The sequence below is a fragment of the Malurus melanocephalus genome, unplaced genomic scaffold (genome assembly GCF_030028575.1).
Source record: "Malurus melanocephalus ecotype Western Australia unplaced genomic scaffold, MMel_1.1 scaffold_88, whole genome shotgun sequence".
Lineage (NCBI taxonomy): Eukaryota > Metazoa > Chordata > Aves > Passeriformes > Maluridae > Malurus > Malurus melanocephalus.
Window position 1 is genome coordinate 1756048 of NW_026623320.1, and position 25036 is coordinate 1781083.

The 25036-nt window shown below is 39.0% G+C and overlaps 1 protein-coding gene across 5 annotated transcripts in view; it reads left to right on the forward strand.

The window, feature by feature from the left end:
* JADE3 (jade family PHD finger 3) overlaps positions 1-25036 on the forward strand; it is a 63610-nt gene that overhangs the window by 14496 nt on the left and 24078 nt on the right. For 3 of the 5 annotated variants that reach the window (XM_057368113.1, XM_057368112.1, XM_057368111.1), the window contains exons 2-3: positions 17047-17106; positions 18248-18330. In XM_057368113.1, coding sequence (XP_057224096.1) covers positions 17058-17106; positions 18248-18330 — 132 coding nt within the window. In that variant the 5' untranslated portion in view covers positions 17047-17057. Of the gene's footprint in view, positions 1-2981; positions 3035-17046; positions 17107-18247; positions 18331-25036 lie in introns of all 5 variants that reach the window. The other 2 variants (XM_057368109.1, XM_057368108.1) reach the window with 1 other exon arrangement.

The following is a 25036-nucleotide window of genomic DNA, read 5'->3' on the forward strand; positions in this document are numbered from 1 at the left end:
TTGCAAATGGCAGTGTAGTGTGTGGGACGGTTGACGAGAAAAGCATGAAGCACTGTTTTCAACCAGCACAATTCTTGTTTTGGTAGCTTGGCTGTTGGTAAGCACTGTGGTAAATTGCTGAGAGAGTGATAGTATAACAGTAGTGATAACTACAAAAATAGATCTGTGTTCCAAGTGGCCTTCTGTTGTTAAAAGTTGTATTTTAAGAAATAAATCTTGCTGATGCKTTTTTCCCTAGTGACGCTTAGTTTCCAGGCAATATTTATGAAAAACTACTGTGCATTTGTAAGTTTTGTTTTCTGTGTCTACAGTGTCCTTTAGTTCCTATAATTTTTTTTTCTGTTTATTCATTCCACAATTTCTGTTGCTGACCCATTCCTTTTTCAAATGTACCTGGAGAATAGGAGTGTAGAGTCTGCTGGCATAGTTTGTGTGGAGGGGAGGGTGAGCATCTCCTGTCCATTCTTTACCCTGCCTGAACTTGCTGCGCATGGGGAGGTTGGCATTTTTCCATTATTTTTAAACTATTGGGGAAGAACCGCCTGATTAATTTGAGGTGGCTTAGTTTAATGTTTCTCAATCAATATATTAAGACTACCTTTCTAGTCTTTTGTAGTAGTATTTTGTGAGGGCAGTTGTATTTTTCATTGCATTTTATGTATTTATTTGTGGTTGTGAAATAAGTAAAGTTGGGACTAAAGATTGTGGCTATACTGTAAGGATTAGAGAAAGAAAAAGATTTTTAGTTGAACATTCCAGTATTTCAGARTTCATCTTGGCATTTTACTGAGAAAATAAATGTGTTTTTAATGAAGAGTTCAGAAATATATTAGTTTTGTGGTTCAGTTTGGAGGCAAAAGCTGTGGTTTTGTTCACACTTAAAAGTTGTAGGCTGCATTGCGTTTTAATGATGYCCTTTGAGCTGTCACATTCAGGGCTTTGCTTGTGTTTCTATAGAAAACTTATATTAAATGGGTTCAATTGGGACATTAAAGAATTGCTCCRTAATGAAATATGTCATAAGAAAAATTCATTCAAAGTCATGTTTGGAAAACTTAGCCAGCCCTTTTTTAATTGTTTACTTATTTTCTTTGCTTGCCCTCCCTCTTCCAGTGTATTTTGTGGGTGAGGCTCTTGGCATTTCTTAGCTGGAGGGTAGAGGCAGAGTACCAGGCAGAGTAGTACCAGGCTGAGCAGCAGTGGGCTGTTGAAGCRAGCCCCTCTGGTCACCCCCATGCCTGTGTGTCATGTGTTTATGCCTTGGAGACTGGAGGTTCCCATTGATGCCCATGCCAAGTACACCCTCTCCTGCATGGACCCTGTGGATTGCCCCTGTGGCCATGTGTGTGGTGGTGGCAGAGTGTATCTGCTTATCTCAAGTTAAAAACACGACCCACGTAGTGTGATTCATGTTTCGACAACCTTGGCTCTGGTACTGCTTTGATCTACAGATCTTCTTGTGTTGCTCAAAGTGAATTGCTTAATGTGGGGTATAGCCAGACTGTGTCAGGAAAATGGGAAGAGGAACCTAGGAAGATTAAAAAAAAACCCAAAACCAAAACCCCTCAAACCAACCAAGCACTTTTGCTGTGCCCCAACCCCCYTCAATAACAAAACACCAAACACATGAACACAAAAAAACCCCAAAAGCAAAACTTTAAATCAAGGAAAATTAATGGAGCCAAAATGTCAAAATTTTACAGTCAACATACAGGAGCTGTAATGTATTATGTGTTTCCCTTTTCTCACTCCTCTTTTCCCCAGATTGTAAGGAAATGTTTTCCTTTGATGCCACAGCCTAAGTTGAGCAACAGTAGTTGTAATAAGTAATGGGATCTGTGCCACTCCTTAGTGGATGGGTGGTTGTATCTTTTTCTTATACTCCGATGGGTGGAGGAGTGGAAATGTTAGAGTATGGTGCTGACACTTTGGCCAGAAACTGCCTTTTCTGGTTAGAAAAACATTGTCATATCCCCTTTTCAAATTCATTTTCTACTGGCAGGTTATTCAGTTATGGGTTCTTCGGTTTTTACTTGCAGTTTTGCTCTTTCATACTTTCTTCCACAGCTCGTAGCTACCCTGTTTTTGTTAACTTTTTGCTCTGAGGCATGGGGCGGACTGCCTGCCAGGACAGCCCCTGGTCAGGCTGCTGACATCTCTGGGGAGTGYTGCAACTCATCTCTGGGTGTGACGGCTTTAATGCCTTTGCCATGCGCGTTACAATAGGGCACAAAACATACATGTGYATGCTCCTGCAGGAGGGGAATGCAGGCACCTGATGGACGGAAAAATTCCTTCTATTCCCATATTTAATATTGCCCAAGGCTTGGGGCAAGATTAAAAAGGGCAAGTAAGCAGAATCCCTGCCAGGGAAGCTAAGCTATTTGGGATTGTCAAGGAGGGGTCTGGAGGACTGTCGGGAGGAATTAAATCAGGAGCCACATGGAGCTTTCCCTCTATAGTTATTTTGTTTGCCCTCCTGTGAATTTATAAGTGGTTCATAGAAGACCCTCTTGAATGAAAAAAGCATCAGTGTATATGATGAAATCAACCCCTTAAGCCAGCTGAATAATGCATCTATCTGAACATGTTTGTTGAGGTTTTTTTGTTGCCAAAACAGGATAGAGAAAATACTAATTGAAATTTCTTTTTGTTGATATTGATAAACTTGGTTCCAATTCATGTTAAGAGGATGGCAAAATCAACTTTGAGAATATTCTTATAAATTTGTTTTTAGTTGGAGTGCTTCCTGCATTTATATTGTAACGTGCACCTATGGCCGATACATTTCATTTTTCCACATATTGAAGAGAATTGTGGAATTTAAGGCTTTATATTCCRGAAATATAATTTTCTTGGGAAAGTTGCAATAAAAATATAATGCACCCTTCACTTACTTGCCAAAAATTAAATTGTAGCTCAAACATTAAATGCCTGATGTCACTCCTACTACCTAAATAGCACTCCTTTCATTTTTTTAGGAGCTTGTGATGTCATCAGCTGAAGCGAAAACATCTACCTCATGACCTGGCATGTAAGTGAAGGAGGAACTGATACTTAAAAATGAATGTGTGTGTTGGTGTTTACAATGTGTGTATTGAATCTATATATCTTCAACTTTCAGGTATCACCTTTTAAATGAAAGCTTTCTGAATTTTAAAGGAATATAAAGTCTTTTAAAGGGGAGGAAGTGTTAAAAGAAGCTGTTAACAATAACATTTCAGCCTGCAGAATTCCTTAATAATCTCAGTTAAAATCTGTCTTGTGTCCCATAATGCTTTAAATGYCAGTTGACATAGATGGAATAATTTTATCTTACCTCAATATTTACATGTTCTGCTTCTACTCCATTTTATTCTGTGCTTCTTTTCTGGATATAAATTCTGATAGTTGTGATGAATGCATACTATACTTGGTGATATCCTTCCTAAAATTAAATACTCCTGTTGTGCAGAAGATTTAGGTTCTTTATATACTCAAGATACTTCATAGTGAACTTTCTGCAGCTTTGTGACACTTCTATTTTATTCCCTTAAGTAAGCAAAAATATTTCAATCCTCTGCAGAGGCATTTTTAGAGTTTTTGTTTGGGTTTTTTTTTGTCTGCCCACTCTCTGCTTTTCTTTTATGTGGCTTAGAGGATTAAAGTGCAGTCATTGCTTTGAGGGGCCGATGTCAGCGTGAGCTGAGTGTTCCTAATTGGTGCCAGCACCTGTCCCTCATTATGAAGCCTTGTTCAAGCTGTCCGGTGAACCAAGGGAACCGGTCTCTCTTGCRTGTCTCTAATGTGATTATAAAGCCCTCTACTCATGCAAGTTTTATTACTTATTCAACTTTTGGACTGATGTGGAAAGTGAAGCTAAGCTGAGCCATTTGGCTGGCTACCAAAGATCATAAGGAGTGGCAAAGAGAAGAGATTCACTCAATTTCAAAAATTTTTGTTCAAAGCTTGCTTCTGCTTTGACCGTTTAAATTAAAAAAATGGGGGGGGGGGAAGTGTTTCTTAGTTTTTTTCTAGTTTTCAACATCAGAAAATCTGAATTTAGAGACCAGATCTACAGACTCCAGCTGAGCTGTGAACATCTGAGTGCAGCTGCTATTGTGCATAACCCATTGATTTTCTGCAAATAGAGCTTTGGCCTTGACTACTCTTGCACCATTGCTTTGTCCTCGAGGGGTCAGGGCTTAGCAATTCTTTTCTGCACAAAACCAGCATCAGCCTCTCCTCCCACCTGATTCTGTACTGTTAGCAGGGTTACAATGCATTGTGCTATGCCAGTGCAGTTGGAAAGTACCGCAGACAGATACCATCAATGAAATTAATGGCACAGATGAGATGGATCACTATCATGTTTGGGCTTTACAGGCAAGAGTTTAAGCATGGTTACATTTTTCTGAGTAGTTTAAGTAGGTTTTTAAGYATTTACCTTGCAGAATTCAAGCGTGAAGTAAGACAGTGATGGCTGGAGGTTTTGGTTTATTTCCTTGTGAGGGAGGAGAGAGAGAGAATAACTTCAGATGTGTATCTTGGAAAGGTTTGAGAAAATAAACCTGTAAGAATCACATGAGAATCACTGTTACTTATTCCAGATCTGAAAAACTGTAAGAAAATGAAAGTGTTGTGGATTCTTAAACTGTAAACATCGAATTGGAAGTCTAATTATTAAAGGCATTGAATACAAGAGAACTCAAAAGAAGATCCTGAGTGTAYGGTGCCCTAAGGTGCATGTAGGCTGTATTTGTACAACTGTTTATTAGATTTCTCCTTAAAAAAAGTAAAAATCAACAACTCAAGTACACTGGGAATTATCTAATCTTTTACTTAATAATTTTGACCAAAGTAGCTACCTCCTGTGAACAGCAATTTACAAACTCTTAAGGGCAACAGTATGCCAAGTKTCAGAATCTCTGCTTGTTGTGCTCRTCATAATCAAAATTTTATCTGATAAAAATATTCATTTCAATATTTATCATAGTCCTATGGTCACCCATCTGATCTGTAGTCTGCAGAGGTCAGGTATTAAGAAAACWGTGAAATCCATAGCACAGAGAGGAATTAGGAGTTATGAGTATGTCTGGTTTCAGATTATTTCCCTTGCTGAATTAGGCCAGTCGCTGTCTTTGAAATGGTCAGCAGTGGGCAGAAAAGAAAGCATTACAAAGTTCTACTGACTTTGTTTTTTGTAAAATTTTGATTTTTGGATTTCCAGCAGATTGATGTGACGTTGTGTTTAATATTKTTCACTATTTTGCCTGATTTCCTTCAATGTGTTTGCTTTTCAACCTCTGCAGTTTCTCAAAGTCGTGTTTTCCAAAACGACCTTTTTTTCCCCCCTTACTTACTTTCCCTTGAAGTTTCTTCTGTAACTTTTTGTGTTTCTTGTCTTCTGGGCCATGAGAAGCAGTGAGTAGTCTCTTCATCCTGTTTGCTACTCTTTGCTGTTTAAAATGCATCTCCCCTCCTTTCACGGATAGTCTCAGTCTGTTTCATCTCTTACCCAAAGCCATGGCATGTTTTCCTTAGCGCTGTAGTTGGGGGTTCAGATTCTGCAAAGAGTTCTTCAGGGGTGTTGAGGGGTGCTAGAAGATACTGCCTTGCTCTTAGCCTGAATGAGTGATTGACTAATGTTGCTCATCCATAAAGCTTTCTCCGCGTGGCTGAGTGGGTGTAGCAAATGAAACCAGACAGGCTTGTGTCGGTGCTTGTCACTGCTGCTCTCAGGCCTTGCCAGAAGGGTGCCTCTCTTGCATCAATGTGCAGCTCTCTGTGCTGCTCTCCTCCTACAGTAGTTTGCTAACTACTAACAGGTGGTTTGGGAATGCCTGAGTACCCTATGTTTAAAGACATACAATTAATGTGTGTGTTTTCATCTTCTTTAGACCTTCTAGAAGTGTCTCACAGGTGCTGTGGTATGGCTGTGTGTGTATGTATTAACTGGAAACCATAGTTGGTGTTGGGATAGGCAGCAGCACTCTGCCTCACTGGCAGGGATGTACGAGGGAACTACATATGCCTCATCTGTGATCCTGGATCACAGCTGCTGTGTGAACAGCCAGTCACTTTTGATGTTGCCGAGCCAGGGAGGTGGATAGCCAAAGAGGAGTCTGGGATGGCTTTATTCTGCCCCAGTCAAGTGCAGGCTTGTTTGTCCTTTCTCTCCTTTGCAGAGCCCCTGGTAACTGGTACAGCTGCAGCCCACCCTGTGTTCTGCAGCTGGACWAGGGAAGAGCCTGCAGAGAAGGTAGCATCTTTACAGGTCTGTGAGAACCTCCCTGACCAGGTGGAGTTGACTGTACAAAACATATCAACTTCAGGTTTTGCATTGCATCMTGGAATCTTTAGAGTGATGCTGCTGTAAAGGTGGTTTTGTTTGGTTCAGTTTCACAGTTCTACTTTCAGCTAGAGCATCTTTTCTCTCCCTATTTCTCAGCAGAGATTTTAGTACTGTTCTTGACAGCATGGGATTCAATTGCAGCAGTGCAGCATCTTGTAACTCTTGCCATATGAATAAACATGTGGTGAAACACCTTACTTCCATGGCTTGTAGGCATTTCCATTCATCCCAGTATAGGAGTGAAGAATGGACAAGAGACCTGCTTTGGAGGCAGACTCATTRCACCTTGGCAGTAGTGGAAGGTCAGCTGTGATAGTTCCTTATCCTCAGGGGATGGAAAGGAGAGTGTTCTCCTCTACTTTCAGAGTCCACCTGTTCAAGTYCCTGTGTTCTTTGTGATCCATTCTGTTGGTTGGCACCTTTTCTCCTGTGGCAAACAAGTCACCTCCATCAGCTCAGCTCAGCTTCAGCACAGATTAAGGACATGCTTTCCACTAAGAACAGTAGAATGGTGATGGTCTAGTTTACTCATTTAAATCTTGTTGTTTATTTCTACAGGAAGGAAGAGGAACGAGGAATTTAGAGGAAGGTTAATGGTCAGTCTCAATCAGTGTGTATTAAAAATTATAAAATTACTTTGTCTTTAACTTGCCTATTGATAAGAAGTTGAACCTTAATGTGGTTTTCAGGATGCATCTCTTGACTGCTTTCCCAAACCAGACTTGACATTTTGTAAACCATGAGCAAATACAGTCATCCTTTCCTCTTTTCAGGGTAGCATCAGTCCCAGTGGGCAAGTCTGTTATTTTTTTAGTCATTGCTGCACCTTGTGTTAAGAGAGAGGAAAATTATTTTTTTGCCTCTACTCTSTACATAAAAATGGACAAACATCAGTTGACCACAGTATCTCTTTCATAATGTTTTTTTTTCCCACCTCAGTTTGGTGATATAGAGAAACCTGGRATGGTATTTATTTTTATAAATCTATTTTAAATCTCTTTGACTAAGAGACTCCTCTGTGTCCTTTGATGTGTTGTGTATTATGGATTGTAGTGCATAACATTAATTTAATTGACCAGACATTGAAATTAATTTTAATTCATTGGTTATTAAGACAGATTTTTTTGTCTCTTCAAAAGGTTTTTTAAACTAAAATATATTTTAAGAGAACTCACAGTAAATGTTTTCTTGTGCTGTGATATTTTGACATGGAGAGCCAAAATAGTAGTGCAGTCGCATATGTATACATGTTGTGTGAAATGCTAGAAAATGTAGTAGGATGTTAGTATTAGGGCAGAGATTTGAAATATTCCAAATACTATTTAGAGTTCTGGCTGTGACAGTACATTCCCTTTAATTGTTCCTATCCAATGATCCCCTCAGTGCACTCCTTTTACTTGAGGAAAACTTTAGTATCCAGATTGTTTATTTCAAYTTGTAAATGAAAACCATTTCTTGTCAGATAAGGAAAGAAATTATCARCTTAATGTTTCCTGTAGGAAATTATTTGCATTTTTATTTTCTTTGAGTAGCATGTAAAGATGCATCTTGATATTTTCTGCCTTTTAYAATCCTTCAGGTTTTGTTGGTGATGCAAAATTTTGCAGTGAAGCAATCAGCCTTTTCAAAGTGTTACAAGTAAGAAAAAAATTAGTCAAAACAGATAAAATATTTAATGGAGGCTGCTGTTGTTGATTCTTTTATTTGAGATTTGTAAAGAACAAAGCAAGAACAGCTAAAACCTACATTAATATATTTATTAGTGAGTACCAAATGAATGTGTTTAAGTGTTTTGTCGACTATGAGAACTTTTGCCTATGCTATTAATAGGGAAGTTGTTTTTCATAATCCCAAATAGCACATACAGTTCTAGATCCTTTCTTTGACAATATTTCCTGCCTGTGATTCTAGCTGCAGTGCTAGTTCCTTCACCAGTATTTTGTCATGAAAGCATGCATTAGAGCAGCTGAAGAACAGAGAAAAAGATACAAGTGGACAACTGCTGGCARCATAATTCAGTGGGGCAAAGTGAGGTTTCACTCGAACTAGTATAATACTGGTTATTGCTTAATTTCAATTAAGTAGTGGCACTTCTGTGGGGTTTTTTTTTATTCCCTTCTCTCCCCTCCCTGCAGTTTCATCACTGTGCAACAGTGGGACAATACTTAGTGACTTGGTGCATCATAGGGATTTTTTTGATTTTCCTTCTGTTTGTTTCCACGTGTGCATCAGCAGGAAGGGCAGTGAGTGGCAAGGTCGCAGAATACGYGCTTGGGAGACCTGGATGCAGCTGCCTGCTGGTGCCGGAGGCTGCCCTTGTGATGTATGGCTGCTCTGCATTGCAGCTCTGAAATGTCAGGGCTTTCAGTGCCTGCTTAATATGAGCTTATCATGAGGGTAGATATGGTGAAGACTGAAAAACACTTACAGCCACGGTAACGTGAATCATACCMGTTCTTAAAATAGCCCAGCTAAGCGCTCAGAGGTTTTTCTGCTCAGTCATATTGGTGAAGCTGCTCCTGTTTCTTTCTCCTGGTGCKTGGTGTGCCCGTGACTGCAGTCTCCTTGCAGATATGGGGCCATGGGGCTGTCTTTGGGTATCAAACCCCCTGGGCAGCCAGCCCCTTGTTTGCCCAGCTTAGCAGAGGGTGTGATGGCCTGTATTGGTCCATTTTTAGTAGCAGTGTACCCACATCAGTCTTTCTTCAAAGCAGATATTGTCTTTAGCTTCATCTTAGTTTAGTAAGTGGGCTTGTGGGGTTTGCTTTTCTACTTTTATCCCTTGGTTCTTAGATATCTTAGTGTTGGGTATGAGTTTTCCTCCGAGGAAGCCCTGTAAAACGCAGCACACGATCAGTAACTGTGTCTCCCCAGCTGAGGGCTCTTCTGAGCAGATGAGCTTCCTGAGTATGAGTAACTAGGGTAGGTGCTTTTCCATGGCACTGGGTGCAGGTGCTCTCATAGGGCCCTATGTGAGTTGCCCCCTGCCTCCTGGGGGATTTCCTTCAGGAAGCAATTAGCTGCCATGTTGTTCCCAACAGTCTGACAAAACACAGTTCATGTGATGCTGACCTGAAGAAGTGAGAGCTGTGGTGGCTTCTCTCTGTTGACAATGTATTGCTGGCCACTTCAGCAGGTGGTGCTGCTTGTGTGTTTAATGTCACTTTGACTTTCCACTTGGGAACTTGTTCCTTATTTCATCATGCTGAGAACTTTGTTGCCCCCTCAGGGAGGGACCTGCAGCAACGAGATGGACATTGCTGCTGTGGGCAGGCACAGGACCCTGCTGAAGGCCARTGACTCCCTTTCCTGAGGGATGTACCCTCATTTTAGTGTTTTCCTTGCATGGGAGTGATGCCAGCAGGAGTGTGAGAGGAGCTGAGGTGTRGGTGTGAGGAGGCAGCCAGACAGACACACCTGAGGTGTGTAAGCATGGCAATTCCAAGCAGCACCAGACTGGTTATGGTTCTAGGGAAGAAAGTGGCTTTTTTCTTCTTTTTTTTTTTAATTTTATATTAAAAGCAGGCTTTCACTCAAACTCAATATGGTGTTTTGAAGGAAATAATTTTGTGTGTCTAAATCTCTGCTGCTGTTTTAGAAAAATTACAGTCCTGTTAAACAGCTGATATAAAATCAGTGTTGTGTTCAGGAATAGAAAATGGATAATGAGGACCGAAGCATAGAGTAGCTCAGAACCACATATGCAATGGTGTATTTGCTTGAGCTAATAACAGTCTGATTTTTTTTATTTTTAATTGGCTCTGCCCAGATCAGTATCACCTTCAGGATACTAATGCTAAAACTACATGTTTAATGACAGAAATATTTCCATTTCAGCCTGGCCCACCTGGCTGCAGGTGTAAAGGCCGTCATGTACAGCTTGCCTCAAAAATGAAAGTGAGTCTGCTCAGTCACTGCTGGGTGTCATGGAAGCACTGGGAAGACAGCACAGTTTCATTTCTTTGTAGCCTCTTGGAATGTTTCTGCTGAGGTAACAGTGGCACTGCACGTGTTGCTGGTGACTTGGTCATCTGAGAAGGATTTCTGGTTTTTAACAAGCAGCTTGGTGTGGGGCAATTTAGAAGGCCTCTAGTATAAATCTGTTCCCCTGCCCTCACAGTAGGTCAATGCATGGATGTGGTACCAGAAATTAAAACCTCTACTTCTGTTCTCAATGTAGGAAAGATATTTGGGGTGTGCTGTATTTTTTTGTGTCTTCAAAACATGTTAAAAATGTGAAGTTTAAAGCATCACTTAAAATGTTTAAATGTGAAGAAAAAGCATCACTTACCCTGTTTTTGTACTTGGAACGCAAAATGAGGTTCATTAAGTACTTTGCACTAGACTGAATGATGGATTATCATGGTAGAAGGGTATATGGATTATAATGAAGAATCAACAAAAAAAGATGTCAGGGTACGCTTTTGGCCCATAATCCACAAATGAATGTGTGTGTGTGATTATATTTGGGGTTTCTTCATCCTAGTTTTATGGTCTATCAGATTAATTCAGTCCAGAATTTAACAGTTTCAGGGGATAAGTCATGTTGGAGTATGATATTTTTGACTTCTTTTGTTTTTCTCTGTTTTAAACCTACAGTACCTTAGAGGCAGCTGCCAAATTGCTATATATATAAAGAAGTAACATATGAGGAAGACAGAGCTTGAGACTGCCTTGTTGCTACTGCATTTCATGTAGACCTATGTTATTAGCCAGATTTCTGTAATGTGCACTTCCTTGCTTGCTACAATTATTTATTGCCTAATGACAAAGCAATTGGCTGTTGCTGGTATGGCTGCCTCGAAAAATTGATACATTCCTCCTTTGTTGAATTACAGATTATTATGTTAAGATTTATTATGAAGTAGTAGCAAGAAAAAAATTATTTTCTGATAGGCCAGTAGTTTTCGGAAAATAATTCATTATTTTATTTTAGGAKTTAGGGGAGACTAGGATAGATATGGTCACGCTTCTTCAGCAGAGTAGGAGTATACTATGAATTGTTAAGAATTTTGTGGTTAGAGTGAAATAAAAAAGCAATCACAGAATTGTTAAGATTGTTACTTTGCTGAACATCRTCTTCTGTGAATTGTTTAACCTTTCAAACCTTTTCAATGTAGCACATATTGTAAACCYGGTTCTAAGTGAGTGTTTTTTCCAGTTTATATAGCCTTTCTTTGAGATTGGATAGAATATTAAAAAATAATAATAAAAAAACCCAAACACGAGTGATCTCTCTTCCTCTAGTTATTTGAAAGGTTGTATTAACTCTATTCATATTTCGTAATTTCCCTGGCAGTTGACTATGAAACCTGACCTATTTAAATGGTTTTACTGTACTACATTTCCTGGAGACCTTTCAAGATAATTTGCTTCCTAATCTAAATTTAACAGTTACATAAACCACATTTTGGAGACTTGGAAATTGTTACCTACTGCCTCTGCCTTTTTTTTTTTTTGTAGACAAGCCATATTGTAAAAATGTAAGTACAGAATTTTAATCTGAAATTTGCATGTCRCTTGTCATTTGGTTTTCATGCATAGATGCTGTTTTTCTTTTTAATAAAATAAAGTAGGTTACTTTTTGTCCCACTTGAAAATTTCCATAGTGTTGTAGCCAAATCCATTTTGTCAGGCTATTTTAAGATGGAAAGAAATAAAATCTCACAGATCTAGGATATATTTGCTTAACAGTTCCTTGAATTTTCTGATTGTTTTTTCTGTCTATAGGTCCTAACAGGTACTGAGTAGYGCATAGATATGCTTAACCTTTGCAACAAATTGAAGCCAGGAAGCACTGCTATTCCTTGGAGATACTGTTTTGTTCAGAAATCTTGGCTGTCTTTAAGGATTCATCTTGTGCACTTGTCAGTGATGTCTTGCCTAATATGTTGTACAAATTCAGACTCGCTGATATCTCATCCTTGTTTCTTCTTTTACTGATGAACTATCCAGAGGAATGTATTAGAAAAAGGGGCTAAATGTAATAGTGTATTTGGTAAATTTAGTTGTTTATTCTGATGCAAATTGAAAATGAAAAAAATACTTGTTTGTCTTGTTTCTGCAGGTGTTTGAAATGGGTTTTTGTTTTGGATAAGGCTCTGAAATTTTGTTACTTGTCTGCTGTTTACATGTGTTGCTTGAGTGATTTTTTTGAGTAATCCATGGTAACTATCTTTTCAAAAGTGGGAAGTGCCCTAAGTCAGTGCTACTTTGATTTTCTTCAGGGGTAGGAGASAATGGTGGTAGAGGCAAGTGGCTGCTTCTTGTTCACTTTAACAGTGCAGATATTTGTGAATAAGCCAAAAGGAGCAAACATAACTTAGWAATAATTACTTACAAAATGTATCCTTTAGATTTTTGGAAATATCAGTGTTACTGTCTTTGATTCTTGCATGTGCTGGCTGAGGTGTTGATTCCTCTTAGCTTGGAATCCATGTTTTGATTTCAGCCAGGTGAGTGCAGGGTGCCTTTTTTCTGGCTTTCCTTGAAAGTGCAGTGGTATGTTGGATACAAGCATCAGTTCTGTCTCCAGGGCAAGATTCCCAATATGTGCAGTAGCCTTCTGGATGCCAGGGAAAGTTGGCAGCGCAGTTGCTGTCTGTGGCTGAGGTTTTTCCTAGAGTTTTCCTTGTTTTCTKGTTAAGCATTCAAAAGGGTTCAGGGCACCTTGACCTGCATTCAGTTGTTAAGGTGACAGCAGGGAATGAGGCTGATTTCTCCTTTTTAAAGTTACAGTTCATGTCTTAAACAGTTTCAAGCAGATTATGCATTAATGTGCAGCCATGGCTTGGCAAGTCAGAAGTGCAAAAGATGTTGGTTCAAGTTTAGGAGTAASTCTAGTAATTTATACTAAAAATGATGCCAGCAAAGGTTTCATTGCAATAATTGCCTGGAGAGTTGAACATTTTTCCTTGATTGACATGATGATTTCTTAATGTCACTTCTGTATTTCAGTTTTCATTTAGAAGATCCCTGAATCTGGGCATCTTTGGAATTTGTATATCTTGTCATACAAGTGATTGATAAGTTGCTAGTCCCTCAGTGGAGTGTAAAAAAAAATAAAAAAATAAAAAAAAAAGAGGGATGGAAACAGTATATTATGTTTGTATTTTTAATGATCATTTCTGAGGTAATCTGTGCTTGCCCATAAGGCTTGTGCACTCTTCTAGTCCATAGCCAAAGCACCCCTGCTTACCTTCTAAGGTACTGAGAATCATGATCCAGTGGCTGAAAAATAAGGATTTTCTTGAGGCATTTTAAGGARAGCAAAGCCACATCTCTGTTGCTCTGCAACAACATTTCAGTCGTGAGTTGCTTTACACTCTGTGGTTTCCTTAGTTTGTACATTGGAAGTGCTAGAAAGTTTAAATGTTAAAACTTAAATTTATTCAAACAAGAAATTTAGTATGCCCATTTGCAAAATGCCTTGACAAACTAAAGGATACAGTCTAYTTTGGGGGTATTGGACTGAAGCTGGGAAAGGTTGACATGAATTTCCATGGGCTGTGTGGGGGTCTCCTGTTTTTCTGAATTGAGCAGCTGCTGATTCTTCTCCATTCTTCAAAGGCCGGTAAAATGAGCCAGGAGGTTTCCCATGGAATGGATGTTACTTTGGGATCCCTCTCTAGTGGCTAGAGTGGAAGCATCATTATCTGTGAGCCTTTTGGATGAGCCCYCATGCTTTGGGGTGGAAGTGAGCTGAAGTTGTGTGGCAGTCCCAGTGTTCACAAAGGTACTGCAAAGGGGTTCCCAATAAAAAGAAAAGTGAAATCTACTGTAGAGGCAGTCTCTGCTGAATGGTTCTGAGGCTCTGGGTCCTCCTGCATCACATGAGAMCATAGCGTACTTGTAGCCTTGTAGTCACTTAACCTGTTTTACCAAACAYAACACACCTGTGATTTGTTGTAATTCTGTGGCTTTTTATTCACAGTTGATGTGGTTAATATTGCTGAAGAAAATCAGGCAGGAATCCAGTATAAGTGCTATTCAGGGCTTTTTGCTCTCGATGACTTCTTTTTCTGTTTCTGTCTGCTATCATGGAGGTGTAAATCTCCTGCCTGAGCTGCTACAAATCCAGTTCTCAAATAACAGCTGTTTACTTCTGTTTAGTTTTTGTTTGGTTGTTTTTTTTCCACTCTCATGGAGTTGTTGGCAGAGGTGTGCTTTCTGTTCTGAAGTTTTTGTTACACTTGCCGTTTCTATGTAAGCTGTGTTTGAAGTGTAGGCATCTCTGCTCTTCTTTCCCAGTTGCCCAGGCAGAAGTCCAGGCTTCCTGGGTGTTCTGTCCTGTGATTGTCTCTCTCAACCTCATGTTTGACCCTACTTTAGTTGAATTCTCATGTTGTRCTCTGCAGATAGCTCTCCTTAGTACAGAATGAAAAGGTTTTATTGCTGCATGTTTATATAGACTAGTAAGAGACGGAAATCGCCTGCCATAAGYTTTCAGCACCTTTTAACAATTGCTCAAGAATTCACCTGAACATCARACCAAAGCCAGCAGCAAGCACTTATATTTCTTGCTGAGAAGTGGAAGTGGGGAATACTGCTCAGCTCACCTGAAWGCTTTTTTTTTCCTGTAGTCTCCCAAGGTCTTGTAAGATACCTGATGTTCTGTGAATCAGGTTGTTTGGAAATGAAGCCTACCAGCAGATAAGTTGTTAGGGCAGAACMTGCTCTTTTTAGGGAGACTTGCATGCCTCCAGAGGGCTGGTTTAGGCTACTGAAGTGCAAGCTCTCAAACAGGCAACACAATTTTATTTGCTCTTGATGAAAATCTATGCCTTTAAACTTCATGAGTTGGCAATATGAAAGTAGTCCTCTAGACTTGACTTCTACCCTGCAGCAAACTTCAAGTCTGGTGCCCCCAAAACATGTACAAATACAAGTCCTTCTGACCTGAGTGCTTTCTRCCTGTCAAACAGCTTTTGTCCAAGAGCTTCAAGGAAGTTTCTTCATCTGTACAGGCTACCTATCTTACATTGCTCACTGGAAATKATGTCCTGTGGTGTTCTGGGTTTTTAATTTTTGATGTCTCTTTTGGACACTGGTCTGCACATACATACAGCATGGCTGCCTTGTCTTCCCAGTGTTGTCTGAGCTGTGAGAAGGTGAATTAATGTGAAATTATTTGTTATGTTATGGAATTTTATAGCTTGCTTAAGTGGTGCAAATGACCTTTGTCCTCTGTCTGTCTTCCCCCCAGGTTAAATAMCTGACTTAGGAGTTCTGTATCTGCTTTCTTGAAAACTGGAAGCATCGCTTCCTTTGTCAGCTTTCAGGAGTGTGGATTTCTTTTTCTATAACAGGTTGAAGGGATTGGTTTAAACTTTGAGCGAACATTGCATTTAGATTCAGTAAACTCACTCTCTTAAATACAAAGACTGCTGAAATTTTCCACTAAATTAAACATTTGTGCTGCAAACAATTAAATTACAATCTCTTCAAAGCCTTTGGGCTGGCTTCTCTTATCTGGAAATCTTGTTTATCCCGTGGTATTTGGATMATCTCAAGACCCATTGTACAGTAACTAACGTGGAGTGCTTATCAAATAGGATATTTAACTGTGTTGCTTTTTTTAATGCTATGTGGTTATGTTTAAGAAATGAAGCTGCTTGTATTTCAGGTGTGGCCTAGCTGGCACTTAGAATACTGCAGACATTTCAGGTTCAGCTGTCTGTAACCTACTTGTGCATATCTTCTGCTTAAAAGCAAACAAAAAAATAAGAGTTCTTGTATATTCCTGCAGAACTACTTTTTACTTCTTTTCTCTATTGATTTTCTCATTCAATCCATTGAAAATGTAGTGGTGGTTGTTATTTATGGCTATGAATTGTAAACAGTTATTGAATCTGATTTAACAAATGTAACATTGAGTATTGTAGAATGGCAGGACTAATAAGAATGTATATGGATTTTTCTTGGCACTTGTTTAGAGTATCTAGCTGATAACTGTTTTGATTTTTCTTTTGTTAAGTACAGGTGCAGAAATTTCTTCTTCCCCTCTCTCTGTATGCATTACATGTTCAAAAATGAATTTCAAAAAGTTCGATACCTTTTTTAATGCAACTGGTGCAGTCCCACTGAAGTATTTCTCAGTGATACTCTTGATCACTTCTCAAGCTTCTGAAAACTATATTTCTTGTGAAGTAAATGGTGATCAGATGATTTAAATTAAATGGGATCAGTCACTACTTTCTATGATTGTCACTATTTAAAATCTGCCTTTTGCTTTGCATGGCTGCCTTAGGGGTTTTTTGTGCATTTGTTTGTTTAGGTTTTTTTAAGGTATGTTATATTTCTAAATCCTTGGGTTGCTGTGCATCCACCTTATTTCCTGGCCTCCACCCGTCTCTCAGCTAGCTACTGCCACCATGGCAACTCTTCCTCCAGCTGAACAGATGGGACATTGAGTCGAGCAATGCACCGCTCATGCCCTGCCGGGAATCAGCTGGCGGGTTGCACTTCTTTCTGCAAAATTAAAAGCAAGCTCTGCCCAGCAGAGGCATGCTGGTTTGGAGGGTGCTCGGTTTCACAAATAATACTGTGATCTAATAGCCTGCAAAAATAAAACATTGTGTCTGAGCTGGTATTATTTTTATGCCTTAGACCTCTTCAGAGGAGCTTTGCCTTTAGTGAAGAACTTGGCGTCAGCCAGCAGCCGGTGATTTTCTGGTAGAATGGTTGCCATCAACTTTTTTTTGTCTCTTTAGGATGCGTCAGGATGAAACGCCACAGGCATCTAAGCACCAGTGACAGTTCAGACAATGAGAGTAAGTAATACCTGCTAATTTTCCTTTGGTCTATCACCCCCTTGTGGTTTCCTTCTGTGGTTTGGGGGTAAACCGTTTCWCCTCTTAAAATTTAAAAATAACCCAGTGTTTCTTGGTTGATTTCTTTTTGCATTTGTGGTCTTTGGTGTTCTGAATCATGTTACAGGAGGAAAATAAGCCAAATGATCTTATAAGGGGAGTTTTGAGTATACTTAGAATTTCAAGAGAAACTTGTGTATCTTTCTCATTCATAGTGGGCAAGAAGAAATTTGTAAATCAAGAGAAGTTTTACTGCCCATGGTTCTATTTTGTAATTATTAAAAAAAAAAAGGAATCATGTTGTCTCATGTTGTGCAGAGATTCGATGTTAAAATAGTTAGGGGTAGCAAAGTTATTTAAGCATTGATGTGTTAGAGTGATAATCAATATATTGATTATTATTTTATCTCATACTAGTTCTTGGTCTACTCCACTTCAGTCTGTTAAACAATTTACAAAAGTTAAAATTTAAGAGTTCCTTGGCAGGCATGTATCTGAGTATCTTTCCATTTTATCTGCAAAAAATTCCAAACAGAACAACCCTATGTGACAGGGTCTTGTTTGTGTCTTGTAAACCTGTGCCTATCTAATAGCTCTATRCATAATAATGATTCATTGTCGTATTCACTGCAAGTCATTGATGCATCCTGTGCTGAAATAACATTTTGCCAGAAATGTCTAAGATATCACACTGKTTTTTTTGCATCTCTCATTAGCACATTTTAGTATCAGTGCTTTGTTCTTCAGAGGTTTTTTTGAGCACTCTTAAACTCTGTCCTCTGTTKTACTCTTCCTTCCACTTTGTTAGAAGGGAACTAAATGAAGGAAAGCAGTCTGTCTGCTTGTTTCTGTTTACTCATGCTTGCATTGAGCAGAGCAGAATGTACCCATAAACTTGGTGTGCTGTGGTTTTATAAAGAACAAGTGGAACAGGAGGAGCTGAAATAAAGCCTACAGACTGCCTAACAGATTTTTTTTTGCCCACATCTTGTCAGAAATTATAATTCAAGAGATTGGAGTGCCTTGTATTTTACTGAAAAAAATTAAATGAATTGAACTGAACTATAATGGTTCTTTTTTATTTCTTCCCTTTTTTTAACAGGTCCTTCCACTTCCTTTTCTTCTTGTTCTAAATACAGGAGTAAGTCAAAAACACCAGCAAATGAACAAAAGAAGCCTGCTGAGGTAAGAACCGGGTTGGTCCTTGGTAGTTTTCTGTTACGTAGTTCTCATGTTTCTAAGCCTTGTAGTAGTGAGCTATGAATCTAGTGCTGGTGAGTGTTTTTGTCACRTGTCAAATTCTCTGTGAACCCCTGTTTTCTTCACTGTATGAATATTATAGGAACTCTGCTGTTTGATGTACCAAAATGACTTACGGCATTTGCAGGCAGTAATGTTGTTCGTTCTTCCCCTGAAATTTYAGTAATGTTTTGAAATTGGCAAAAAATGGTATGGTTTTACAATTTGAGAGCATGGCACAAAAAAAGTGGTCCATATGTGTGTGTTTGGGAAGGACACTGTCTTTTTGCTTTAGGATGAAACAGTGGGACACTGAAGTGGATAGGAGTGTTTGCTCTGCTACTTTGTTACCCATTGCTCTGCTATTTTGTTACCCATTGCCTCTGTATGAGTCCTTCAGAGTTTTAGTATAACTGCTGGAAAAAGACTGACAAACCCAACTTTATTTCTATAGAATTTTAAGTTATGTCCCAGAAGTTATTTTGTGTGCTATACCAGCAGCTTTTTACCTGAGTGGTACTGCTGTGCTAGGTTGCATGAAATGTGTAGATTGTGCTCTTTTAGCTCAAGCTATTCAGCAAACATACTTCATGTTTCTTTTTTAAGAGCTGCTAACTAGATGGGTTTGCTTTGGTAAGAACAAGGTAAATGATAAAGAATGTGCCCTTGCTTTGGAAACCTAAGTCTTATTTCAAATCAGTTCAAGAAAACTCACTTATTTCTAAARAAATGGTAAAAAAGAATCTAAAAAATAAAATTGGCTACAACTAGCCACATGATGTTTCGTTTACAGCCACCAAGAAGGTTAAGAAAAGCCCACTAATCTTTTTGCCTTTAAAATGTTGTTATGAGGATTATGGTTCTGTAAGAATTTTAATCCTAAAACAGCTTGTGGCTACTGAGGTCTTGTAAGTGTTGCTCATGTATGCCTAGGCAGTAGCTTTRTTAATAGTCAAGCTGTGTGAATGGGAGCTGAGGCACATACACTGCCAGGCTTGTTGCTGTCTCAGTACACCTCAGTGCCATCCTTTACCAATCCCTTTTTTCCACCCAGCCATCCACTTTTCTTCTTGTATCTCTTCATCTTAGGGATTGCCATGTTACAGACTTCTTTGAGTTTGCTCCATTCTRTCTCTATGTGCATGTGTACATCATAAACAATAACTATGAAGATGTGGTCCAGTTATGTAGCATACAAGGGTTTCTGTTTATGTAATTTCTAAGAATTAAAATGAGCAGTGTTTTCAGCTCGTCGTGTTTTCAGTGTTTTCATCTCTGCTTCTTTCTACCAGTTCCAATGCAAAATCTTGATTCCATTAATGCTTGAAAAAATGAAACTTTTCAGAACAAAATCTGGAATATACAGAAATTTAATTTCAAGAAATTGAAATCAAAAAAGTCTATTTAATAGTGTGATCTTTCTAGTAATACTGGAATATTTTTGTCATATTTGATTTACGATTCCCCTTCCAGGGGGCAAAAAAAGAAGAAAAAAAAGGAAATAAAGAATCCCAAACTTTAGAATATATTCTCTTCAGAAAGACTGTCCTGAGTACAATACTTTAAAAGAACCCTGAAAAAAATTAAGTTCCCTTGGAAAGGGAATGGAAGGGAAGGTGACAGTAATAAGCTGTACCTCTTGTACACAAGACTTTTGGCTATTCTTTCAGTTTTTTTTTCTGCTGCTAAAAGCAAGCACTCCCTCCAACCCCTTGAAAAGCATATGTTGGAAAGTGTATTATAGGAAATGCTTTTGTCAGCAGAGCATTGAAATGGATTGTTTATGCATCAGGTGGTGACAAGAGTGCAAAGCAAATACTGAAARGGGACCCCACTATGCCCTTCCAAAAATCATGTTGTCATCCCACAGGCTGTTTGTAGTAATAGTTATCTAATATCTATTAGATAGAAATTTAAGTTTTCAGGCTGACAGCATCTGTTTAACAAGGCCTCTCTGTAACAAGTTGGCATTGCTCTCCTTTCATTCACCTCTGCTTGCCAGGCAGCAGGCTGCTTCTTGAGTTAGTGATGCAGAAAATCTAGAAGGTCAAAGCTATAAATAGCTGGTTGGGAATATTTCTGTTCATGGTCYTCATACATTAATTTTTCTTCCATGCCAGTACGCCTTGCTTTTTCAAATAAATTGCATGTGAATACATAAGCTTTCTTCCCCTTCCTCCACCATTACCAGCCCAACCTGACTACCTGGGTTCTCTCTCCAAATTAAAACTTGGTTTTGGTACTCCAACAAGCAAGTAGTGAATGTATGTGCCAGATCTTTCCCAAATATGCCATGGTCCTCTGAGGTTGCCTGTAAAAAGTGATTGGGGGCTGCATCTGAGGACTGTTCAGCCTTGAATTGCCTTCCAGGTGCTTTAGAATCCAGGTGGGTTTGGGAATGGCCTCAGTGATGTGAGGCCATCAGGTGTTACTGCCAGGCCAGGAGGTATGGCGTTACARTGCAAATGTCAAAGCCCATTTCCAGAGCCTCTGTCAATCCAGAAGGGATGTTACTGGATTGGACTTGGTTTCAGCTTACTCTAGTCTCCTCCTTGGAGAAGAAGGTGAGAACAAGGGAAGCCTGTAATGATGCATCTTCAGACCGTGGTGCTTCTGTGTGTRATGTCAAAAGCAAGGCTGTATCTCTTTCTTGCTGCTCCCCTTCTGGATTGCAATCTATCACAAACTACTGAARTGGTGACTTAAAAATTCTGTTATCCAATTAGCTTTAGCATTTACTTTGAATAATTTAGCTGTGTTGAGGTTACAGACACACCAGTCATAGCTGGTTTTGAGACTTTTATGATGATGTTGGCCACGTACCATTTGTGATGTTGCCCTTCAGCAGATTTAAATGTAGACAGGAGGGACTCACAAGCCTAAGCAATAGACTGTGTGGGAGGAGCAGAGTACAAGGCATTTGGATGTCTGGCCCAGCATGAAGCCTGTTCTTGGCAGTTTCCTGTCTCCGTGAAAGCTGAAGCAGAAAATGATGGCAGAGCAGTGGCAATCATTTTTMCAGGGAAAGCCCATTAGCTGGACTGTCCTGAATGACTGACCATTTCTTTTTGYCTGTGGTGGTGGGGTCGCAAAAGAGCCTAAGAGATTTTTATGACATTCAAGTTTATGTATRTTTTTTTTTTCAATCTTGTCTCACTCTTGAAACTGCAAAGTTAACATTATGATTTTTTTTTTAAACCATTCCCATATAACATGGCAGCATAYTACCTCTCTTTGCAAATAATGTTTTGCATCTCACAGCAAGAGTAGTTTTTAATCCCTTGTTGCTAATTGTGACASCTGTATTATCATGTGCAATGCAGCTTGTCTTCCAAAAGTAAATGGTCTGCAWTCATTACTTGGGTACGTGAAACTCTTTTTGGGGCATTTAACTACCGCATAAATCATAGGTCTTGATCCTGAGAGACATCCTGTAAAACTAGACTCTTGGCAGAAAATGGATTCTTTTTGTAGTTTCAGAGTAGTTGACTTTGTTCTGTGAATGAATGGGTGACATGGTTAAACCATATTGCTTTGTGTCCACTATATGTAATGACGACTGTCACTTTTATGTGTGTGCTTACCTTAGAAAATTTGGAATTACCTGAGACATGTGTACAGGCTTCTCAAGACCTCTGGCAAATGTRTGCTATCCATGAGCTACTTTTTAGTCTGCTTGGGTTAGTTGATTTAAAAAACATATGTTAAGTTGGAGGTTCAGACTCCTCAGTTACTTTTATGATCTTTTTTTCCCTTTGAGATACTGTCTCAGGCTATTTGAATTCTTCAGGAAGAGATGATCCAAATGCAGAAGGKTGTGGAAGAGCTTGYTTGTGAAAAGGCTGAGGTATTTTACATTGGTCGTGAATGAGCAGGTGTAGCAGTAAAGTATGATGGTTTGGAAAYGGCAGAGTTAAGAGTGCTTCACTTYGGCCTGTCCWTGTGATGGAARAACTGGGAAGGAAAGGCAGCWGGGAGCATTGAAAAGTGAGGCCAAAAGTTAGAAAATCTGTAGCTATTAAAAGGATATCCTTTTCATGCATCATGTAATTAGACTGAAGCTCRTCTGCTACATGAAGTTGTTGAGACTGAGAATTAAACAAGATTAAGAGAGGAATTGGACAGATGATAGCACATACAGATTTTTTAAAATATAGATTAATACCACTTTAAAAATTGATTGTTAGGATTAATCCCAAAATCCAAAGCTTATGTCTGATTTGCAACCAGAAGGAAGCTTGACATGTTCTTGCACATTCTTCTGGCTCGTGAGATACTGTCAGAGACATGATGTTGGGTAGGGTTGATTTAGTATCCAATTTCCTGGCTTTTCCTATACATGCTTGTACAAGGAAGCTGGGAAGATTCATGGCTACTTAAAAGAAAAGTACAATATTTCATTTGSTTGAGTCCTGGATAATTCATTAAAATAGTTTTGGGGAGCAGGGATTTTAACATTAGGATTTACTGCCTTGCTTGTCGAAATTGTGTGGATGTTTGAGAACTACAAATTTAATGCTACACATATTCTTGTCTATCACAGCTTTTTAAACATTTAAAATTTTTCAGTCCAGTTGGTATATGTGCCTGTGACTGTAGTTTAATTTCCATTTATAATTTATGTTGCCTTTTATTTACTTTGCTGCCAAAAATCGCTCAACCAACCAAAACCCCAAGCAAACCTGCCTTAAGTTTATGCATTTCTCTATAAGGTGCTTTAGTTCAGAAATTTTACACCAAAGTTGCAGTGTATTAACAAGAAAAATTCTACCTTTCCAGGATGAGCCCACCAAATTCTATTCTTGGAGCTTCATCCCCTGTAAAATGGGCAGGCTTTTGTACATACTGTCCAACATCTATATAAAGATAAACTATAAAATTAAAATATAAATTTAGTTTTACTATTCATGAGGTGATTTTAGGTGTAAACCTTCTGCTGTCTAAGTACATCTACTGAGGGCCTGTACTTGAGAGCTACAATAGTTGTATAAGCCTTAATGCTTGGGGGTGCTTATGGGAATAAAAGTTACTAGATCATTTCAAAGAGGAATAAAAAAACCATGATTTGACCCTCAACATGATGGAAAAATTCTTCTGTCATTTACACTTTACAGAAACTTGAGTGTTTGACAATGGAATTTCAAACTTGGCCTTCGAGATAGGTTGTGAAGGACACCAGAAATCCAGGAAAATGCTAGCTGTTCCCTGATTAGAGAGGATATTGGCCCTCATTCCATGCTGCTTGCTCTAAAAGATATAATACACTTTTTGCAGGGAAGACAGGACATAATATTTCCCTCCAGCTTTTTAAAAAACTGTAGCTCTGTGTTTCTGAGCAGTGGGTCTTCTGACTTCCTAAGTGATGGGCCTGAACTGAAATGTCTGTTGCTGAGTTCTGCTAGGTGCAGGAAGAAGCCTTAGGACTGAAGCAATTACATGCAATCCAGCATAAAGTGGGGTTTGATTGTAAYAAGAGCAGTTAACCCATAATTTACTTAAGCCTTGGAGGTGTGATTCCCAGTCATGGCCRATCTGCCTGTGATAAGTGACTTCCCCATGTTGGGAGCTTGTAAGCGATTGATCAAAGTACCAGAAAGTGTGGAGAGTGTCGGAGAAGTATCAGTTTTCATTTTTAAAAGACGACACAATGCATTCCTTTCTTCTCACACGTGTGTTTGGGCAAGACACGGTGAATGAGCAGTGGCATCAGGCAGCTTTGGTAATAGCTTGCAGAGGGGTATTGGAAAAGCTATTTCACTCACTTTTTCCTTCTCTTAATGTGGTTTTAAGTTTGCAGTGGTCATGACCAGAAGGTGCCTGACAGTCTGTGCAGATCTGATGTTTGAGTTGTTCATTGAAGACGGGGTTTGTAGAAGGCCATTTTATTTTCAAGACCCATTCTCTGTTTTCAATGCTAGTATTTTACTGTAATTCTACATAGCATTATTTGTATTCTCCCTRATATCTTTAATAGATAAGGATACTCCATGCAAAATAATAGTTATTTCACAGCCTTGATTTATTCAGAGTAAGCACAGCAGGGTCCTGTGAGGAAGATTATATATTGAGTTTTCAGAGAGTGTTTCCAGAAGGAATTTGGGTTCAAGTCATAGATGGCTTTTGGTGAAGCATGTATAAATRAAATCTAAGAAGCTAATTTTCCTCAGACATACTCTTCTAGCATAATTTCCAAATAGGACTCAGAAGTCTGAAAAGCAAATAAAACATATGAACCATATCTTTCCTTCCACAGATCTGTGATATCATTGTTTCTTTCTGTATTAGTGCTTTGGGGGAGCAGAGCATCCATATTTTGCAAGAATTTTTGTAGAATTTAGCTCTTAAAGGCTTTATAGATGGCAGCTTGTCTGCAGAGCTTACTAGGAAATTCTCATTTCCTCAGCAAACCCAGGCAGACTTTTACTGCAGAGCAAAATGCTAATATTGACCTGTCCTGGTTTCAGCTAGGGAAGAGCTAATTTCTTTTCAATAGCTGTTGCAGTGCTGTGTTTTGGATTTGGAACAAATATGGTATTGATAACACACTGATGTTTTGGGTTTTTGGTAATTCCTGTTTATCCTAAGTCAAGGACTCTTTTTTTTTTCTTTTTTTTTTTCCCATGTCTCATGCTCTGCCATTGAAGAGATATGA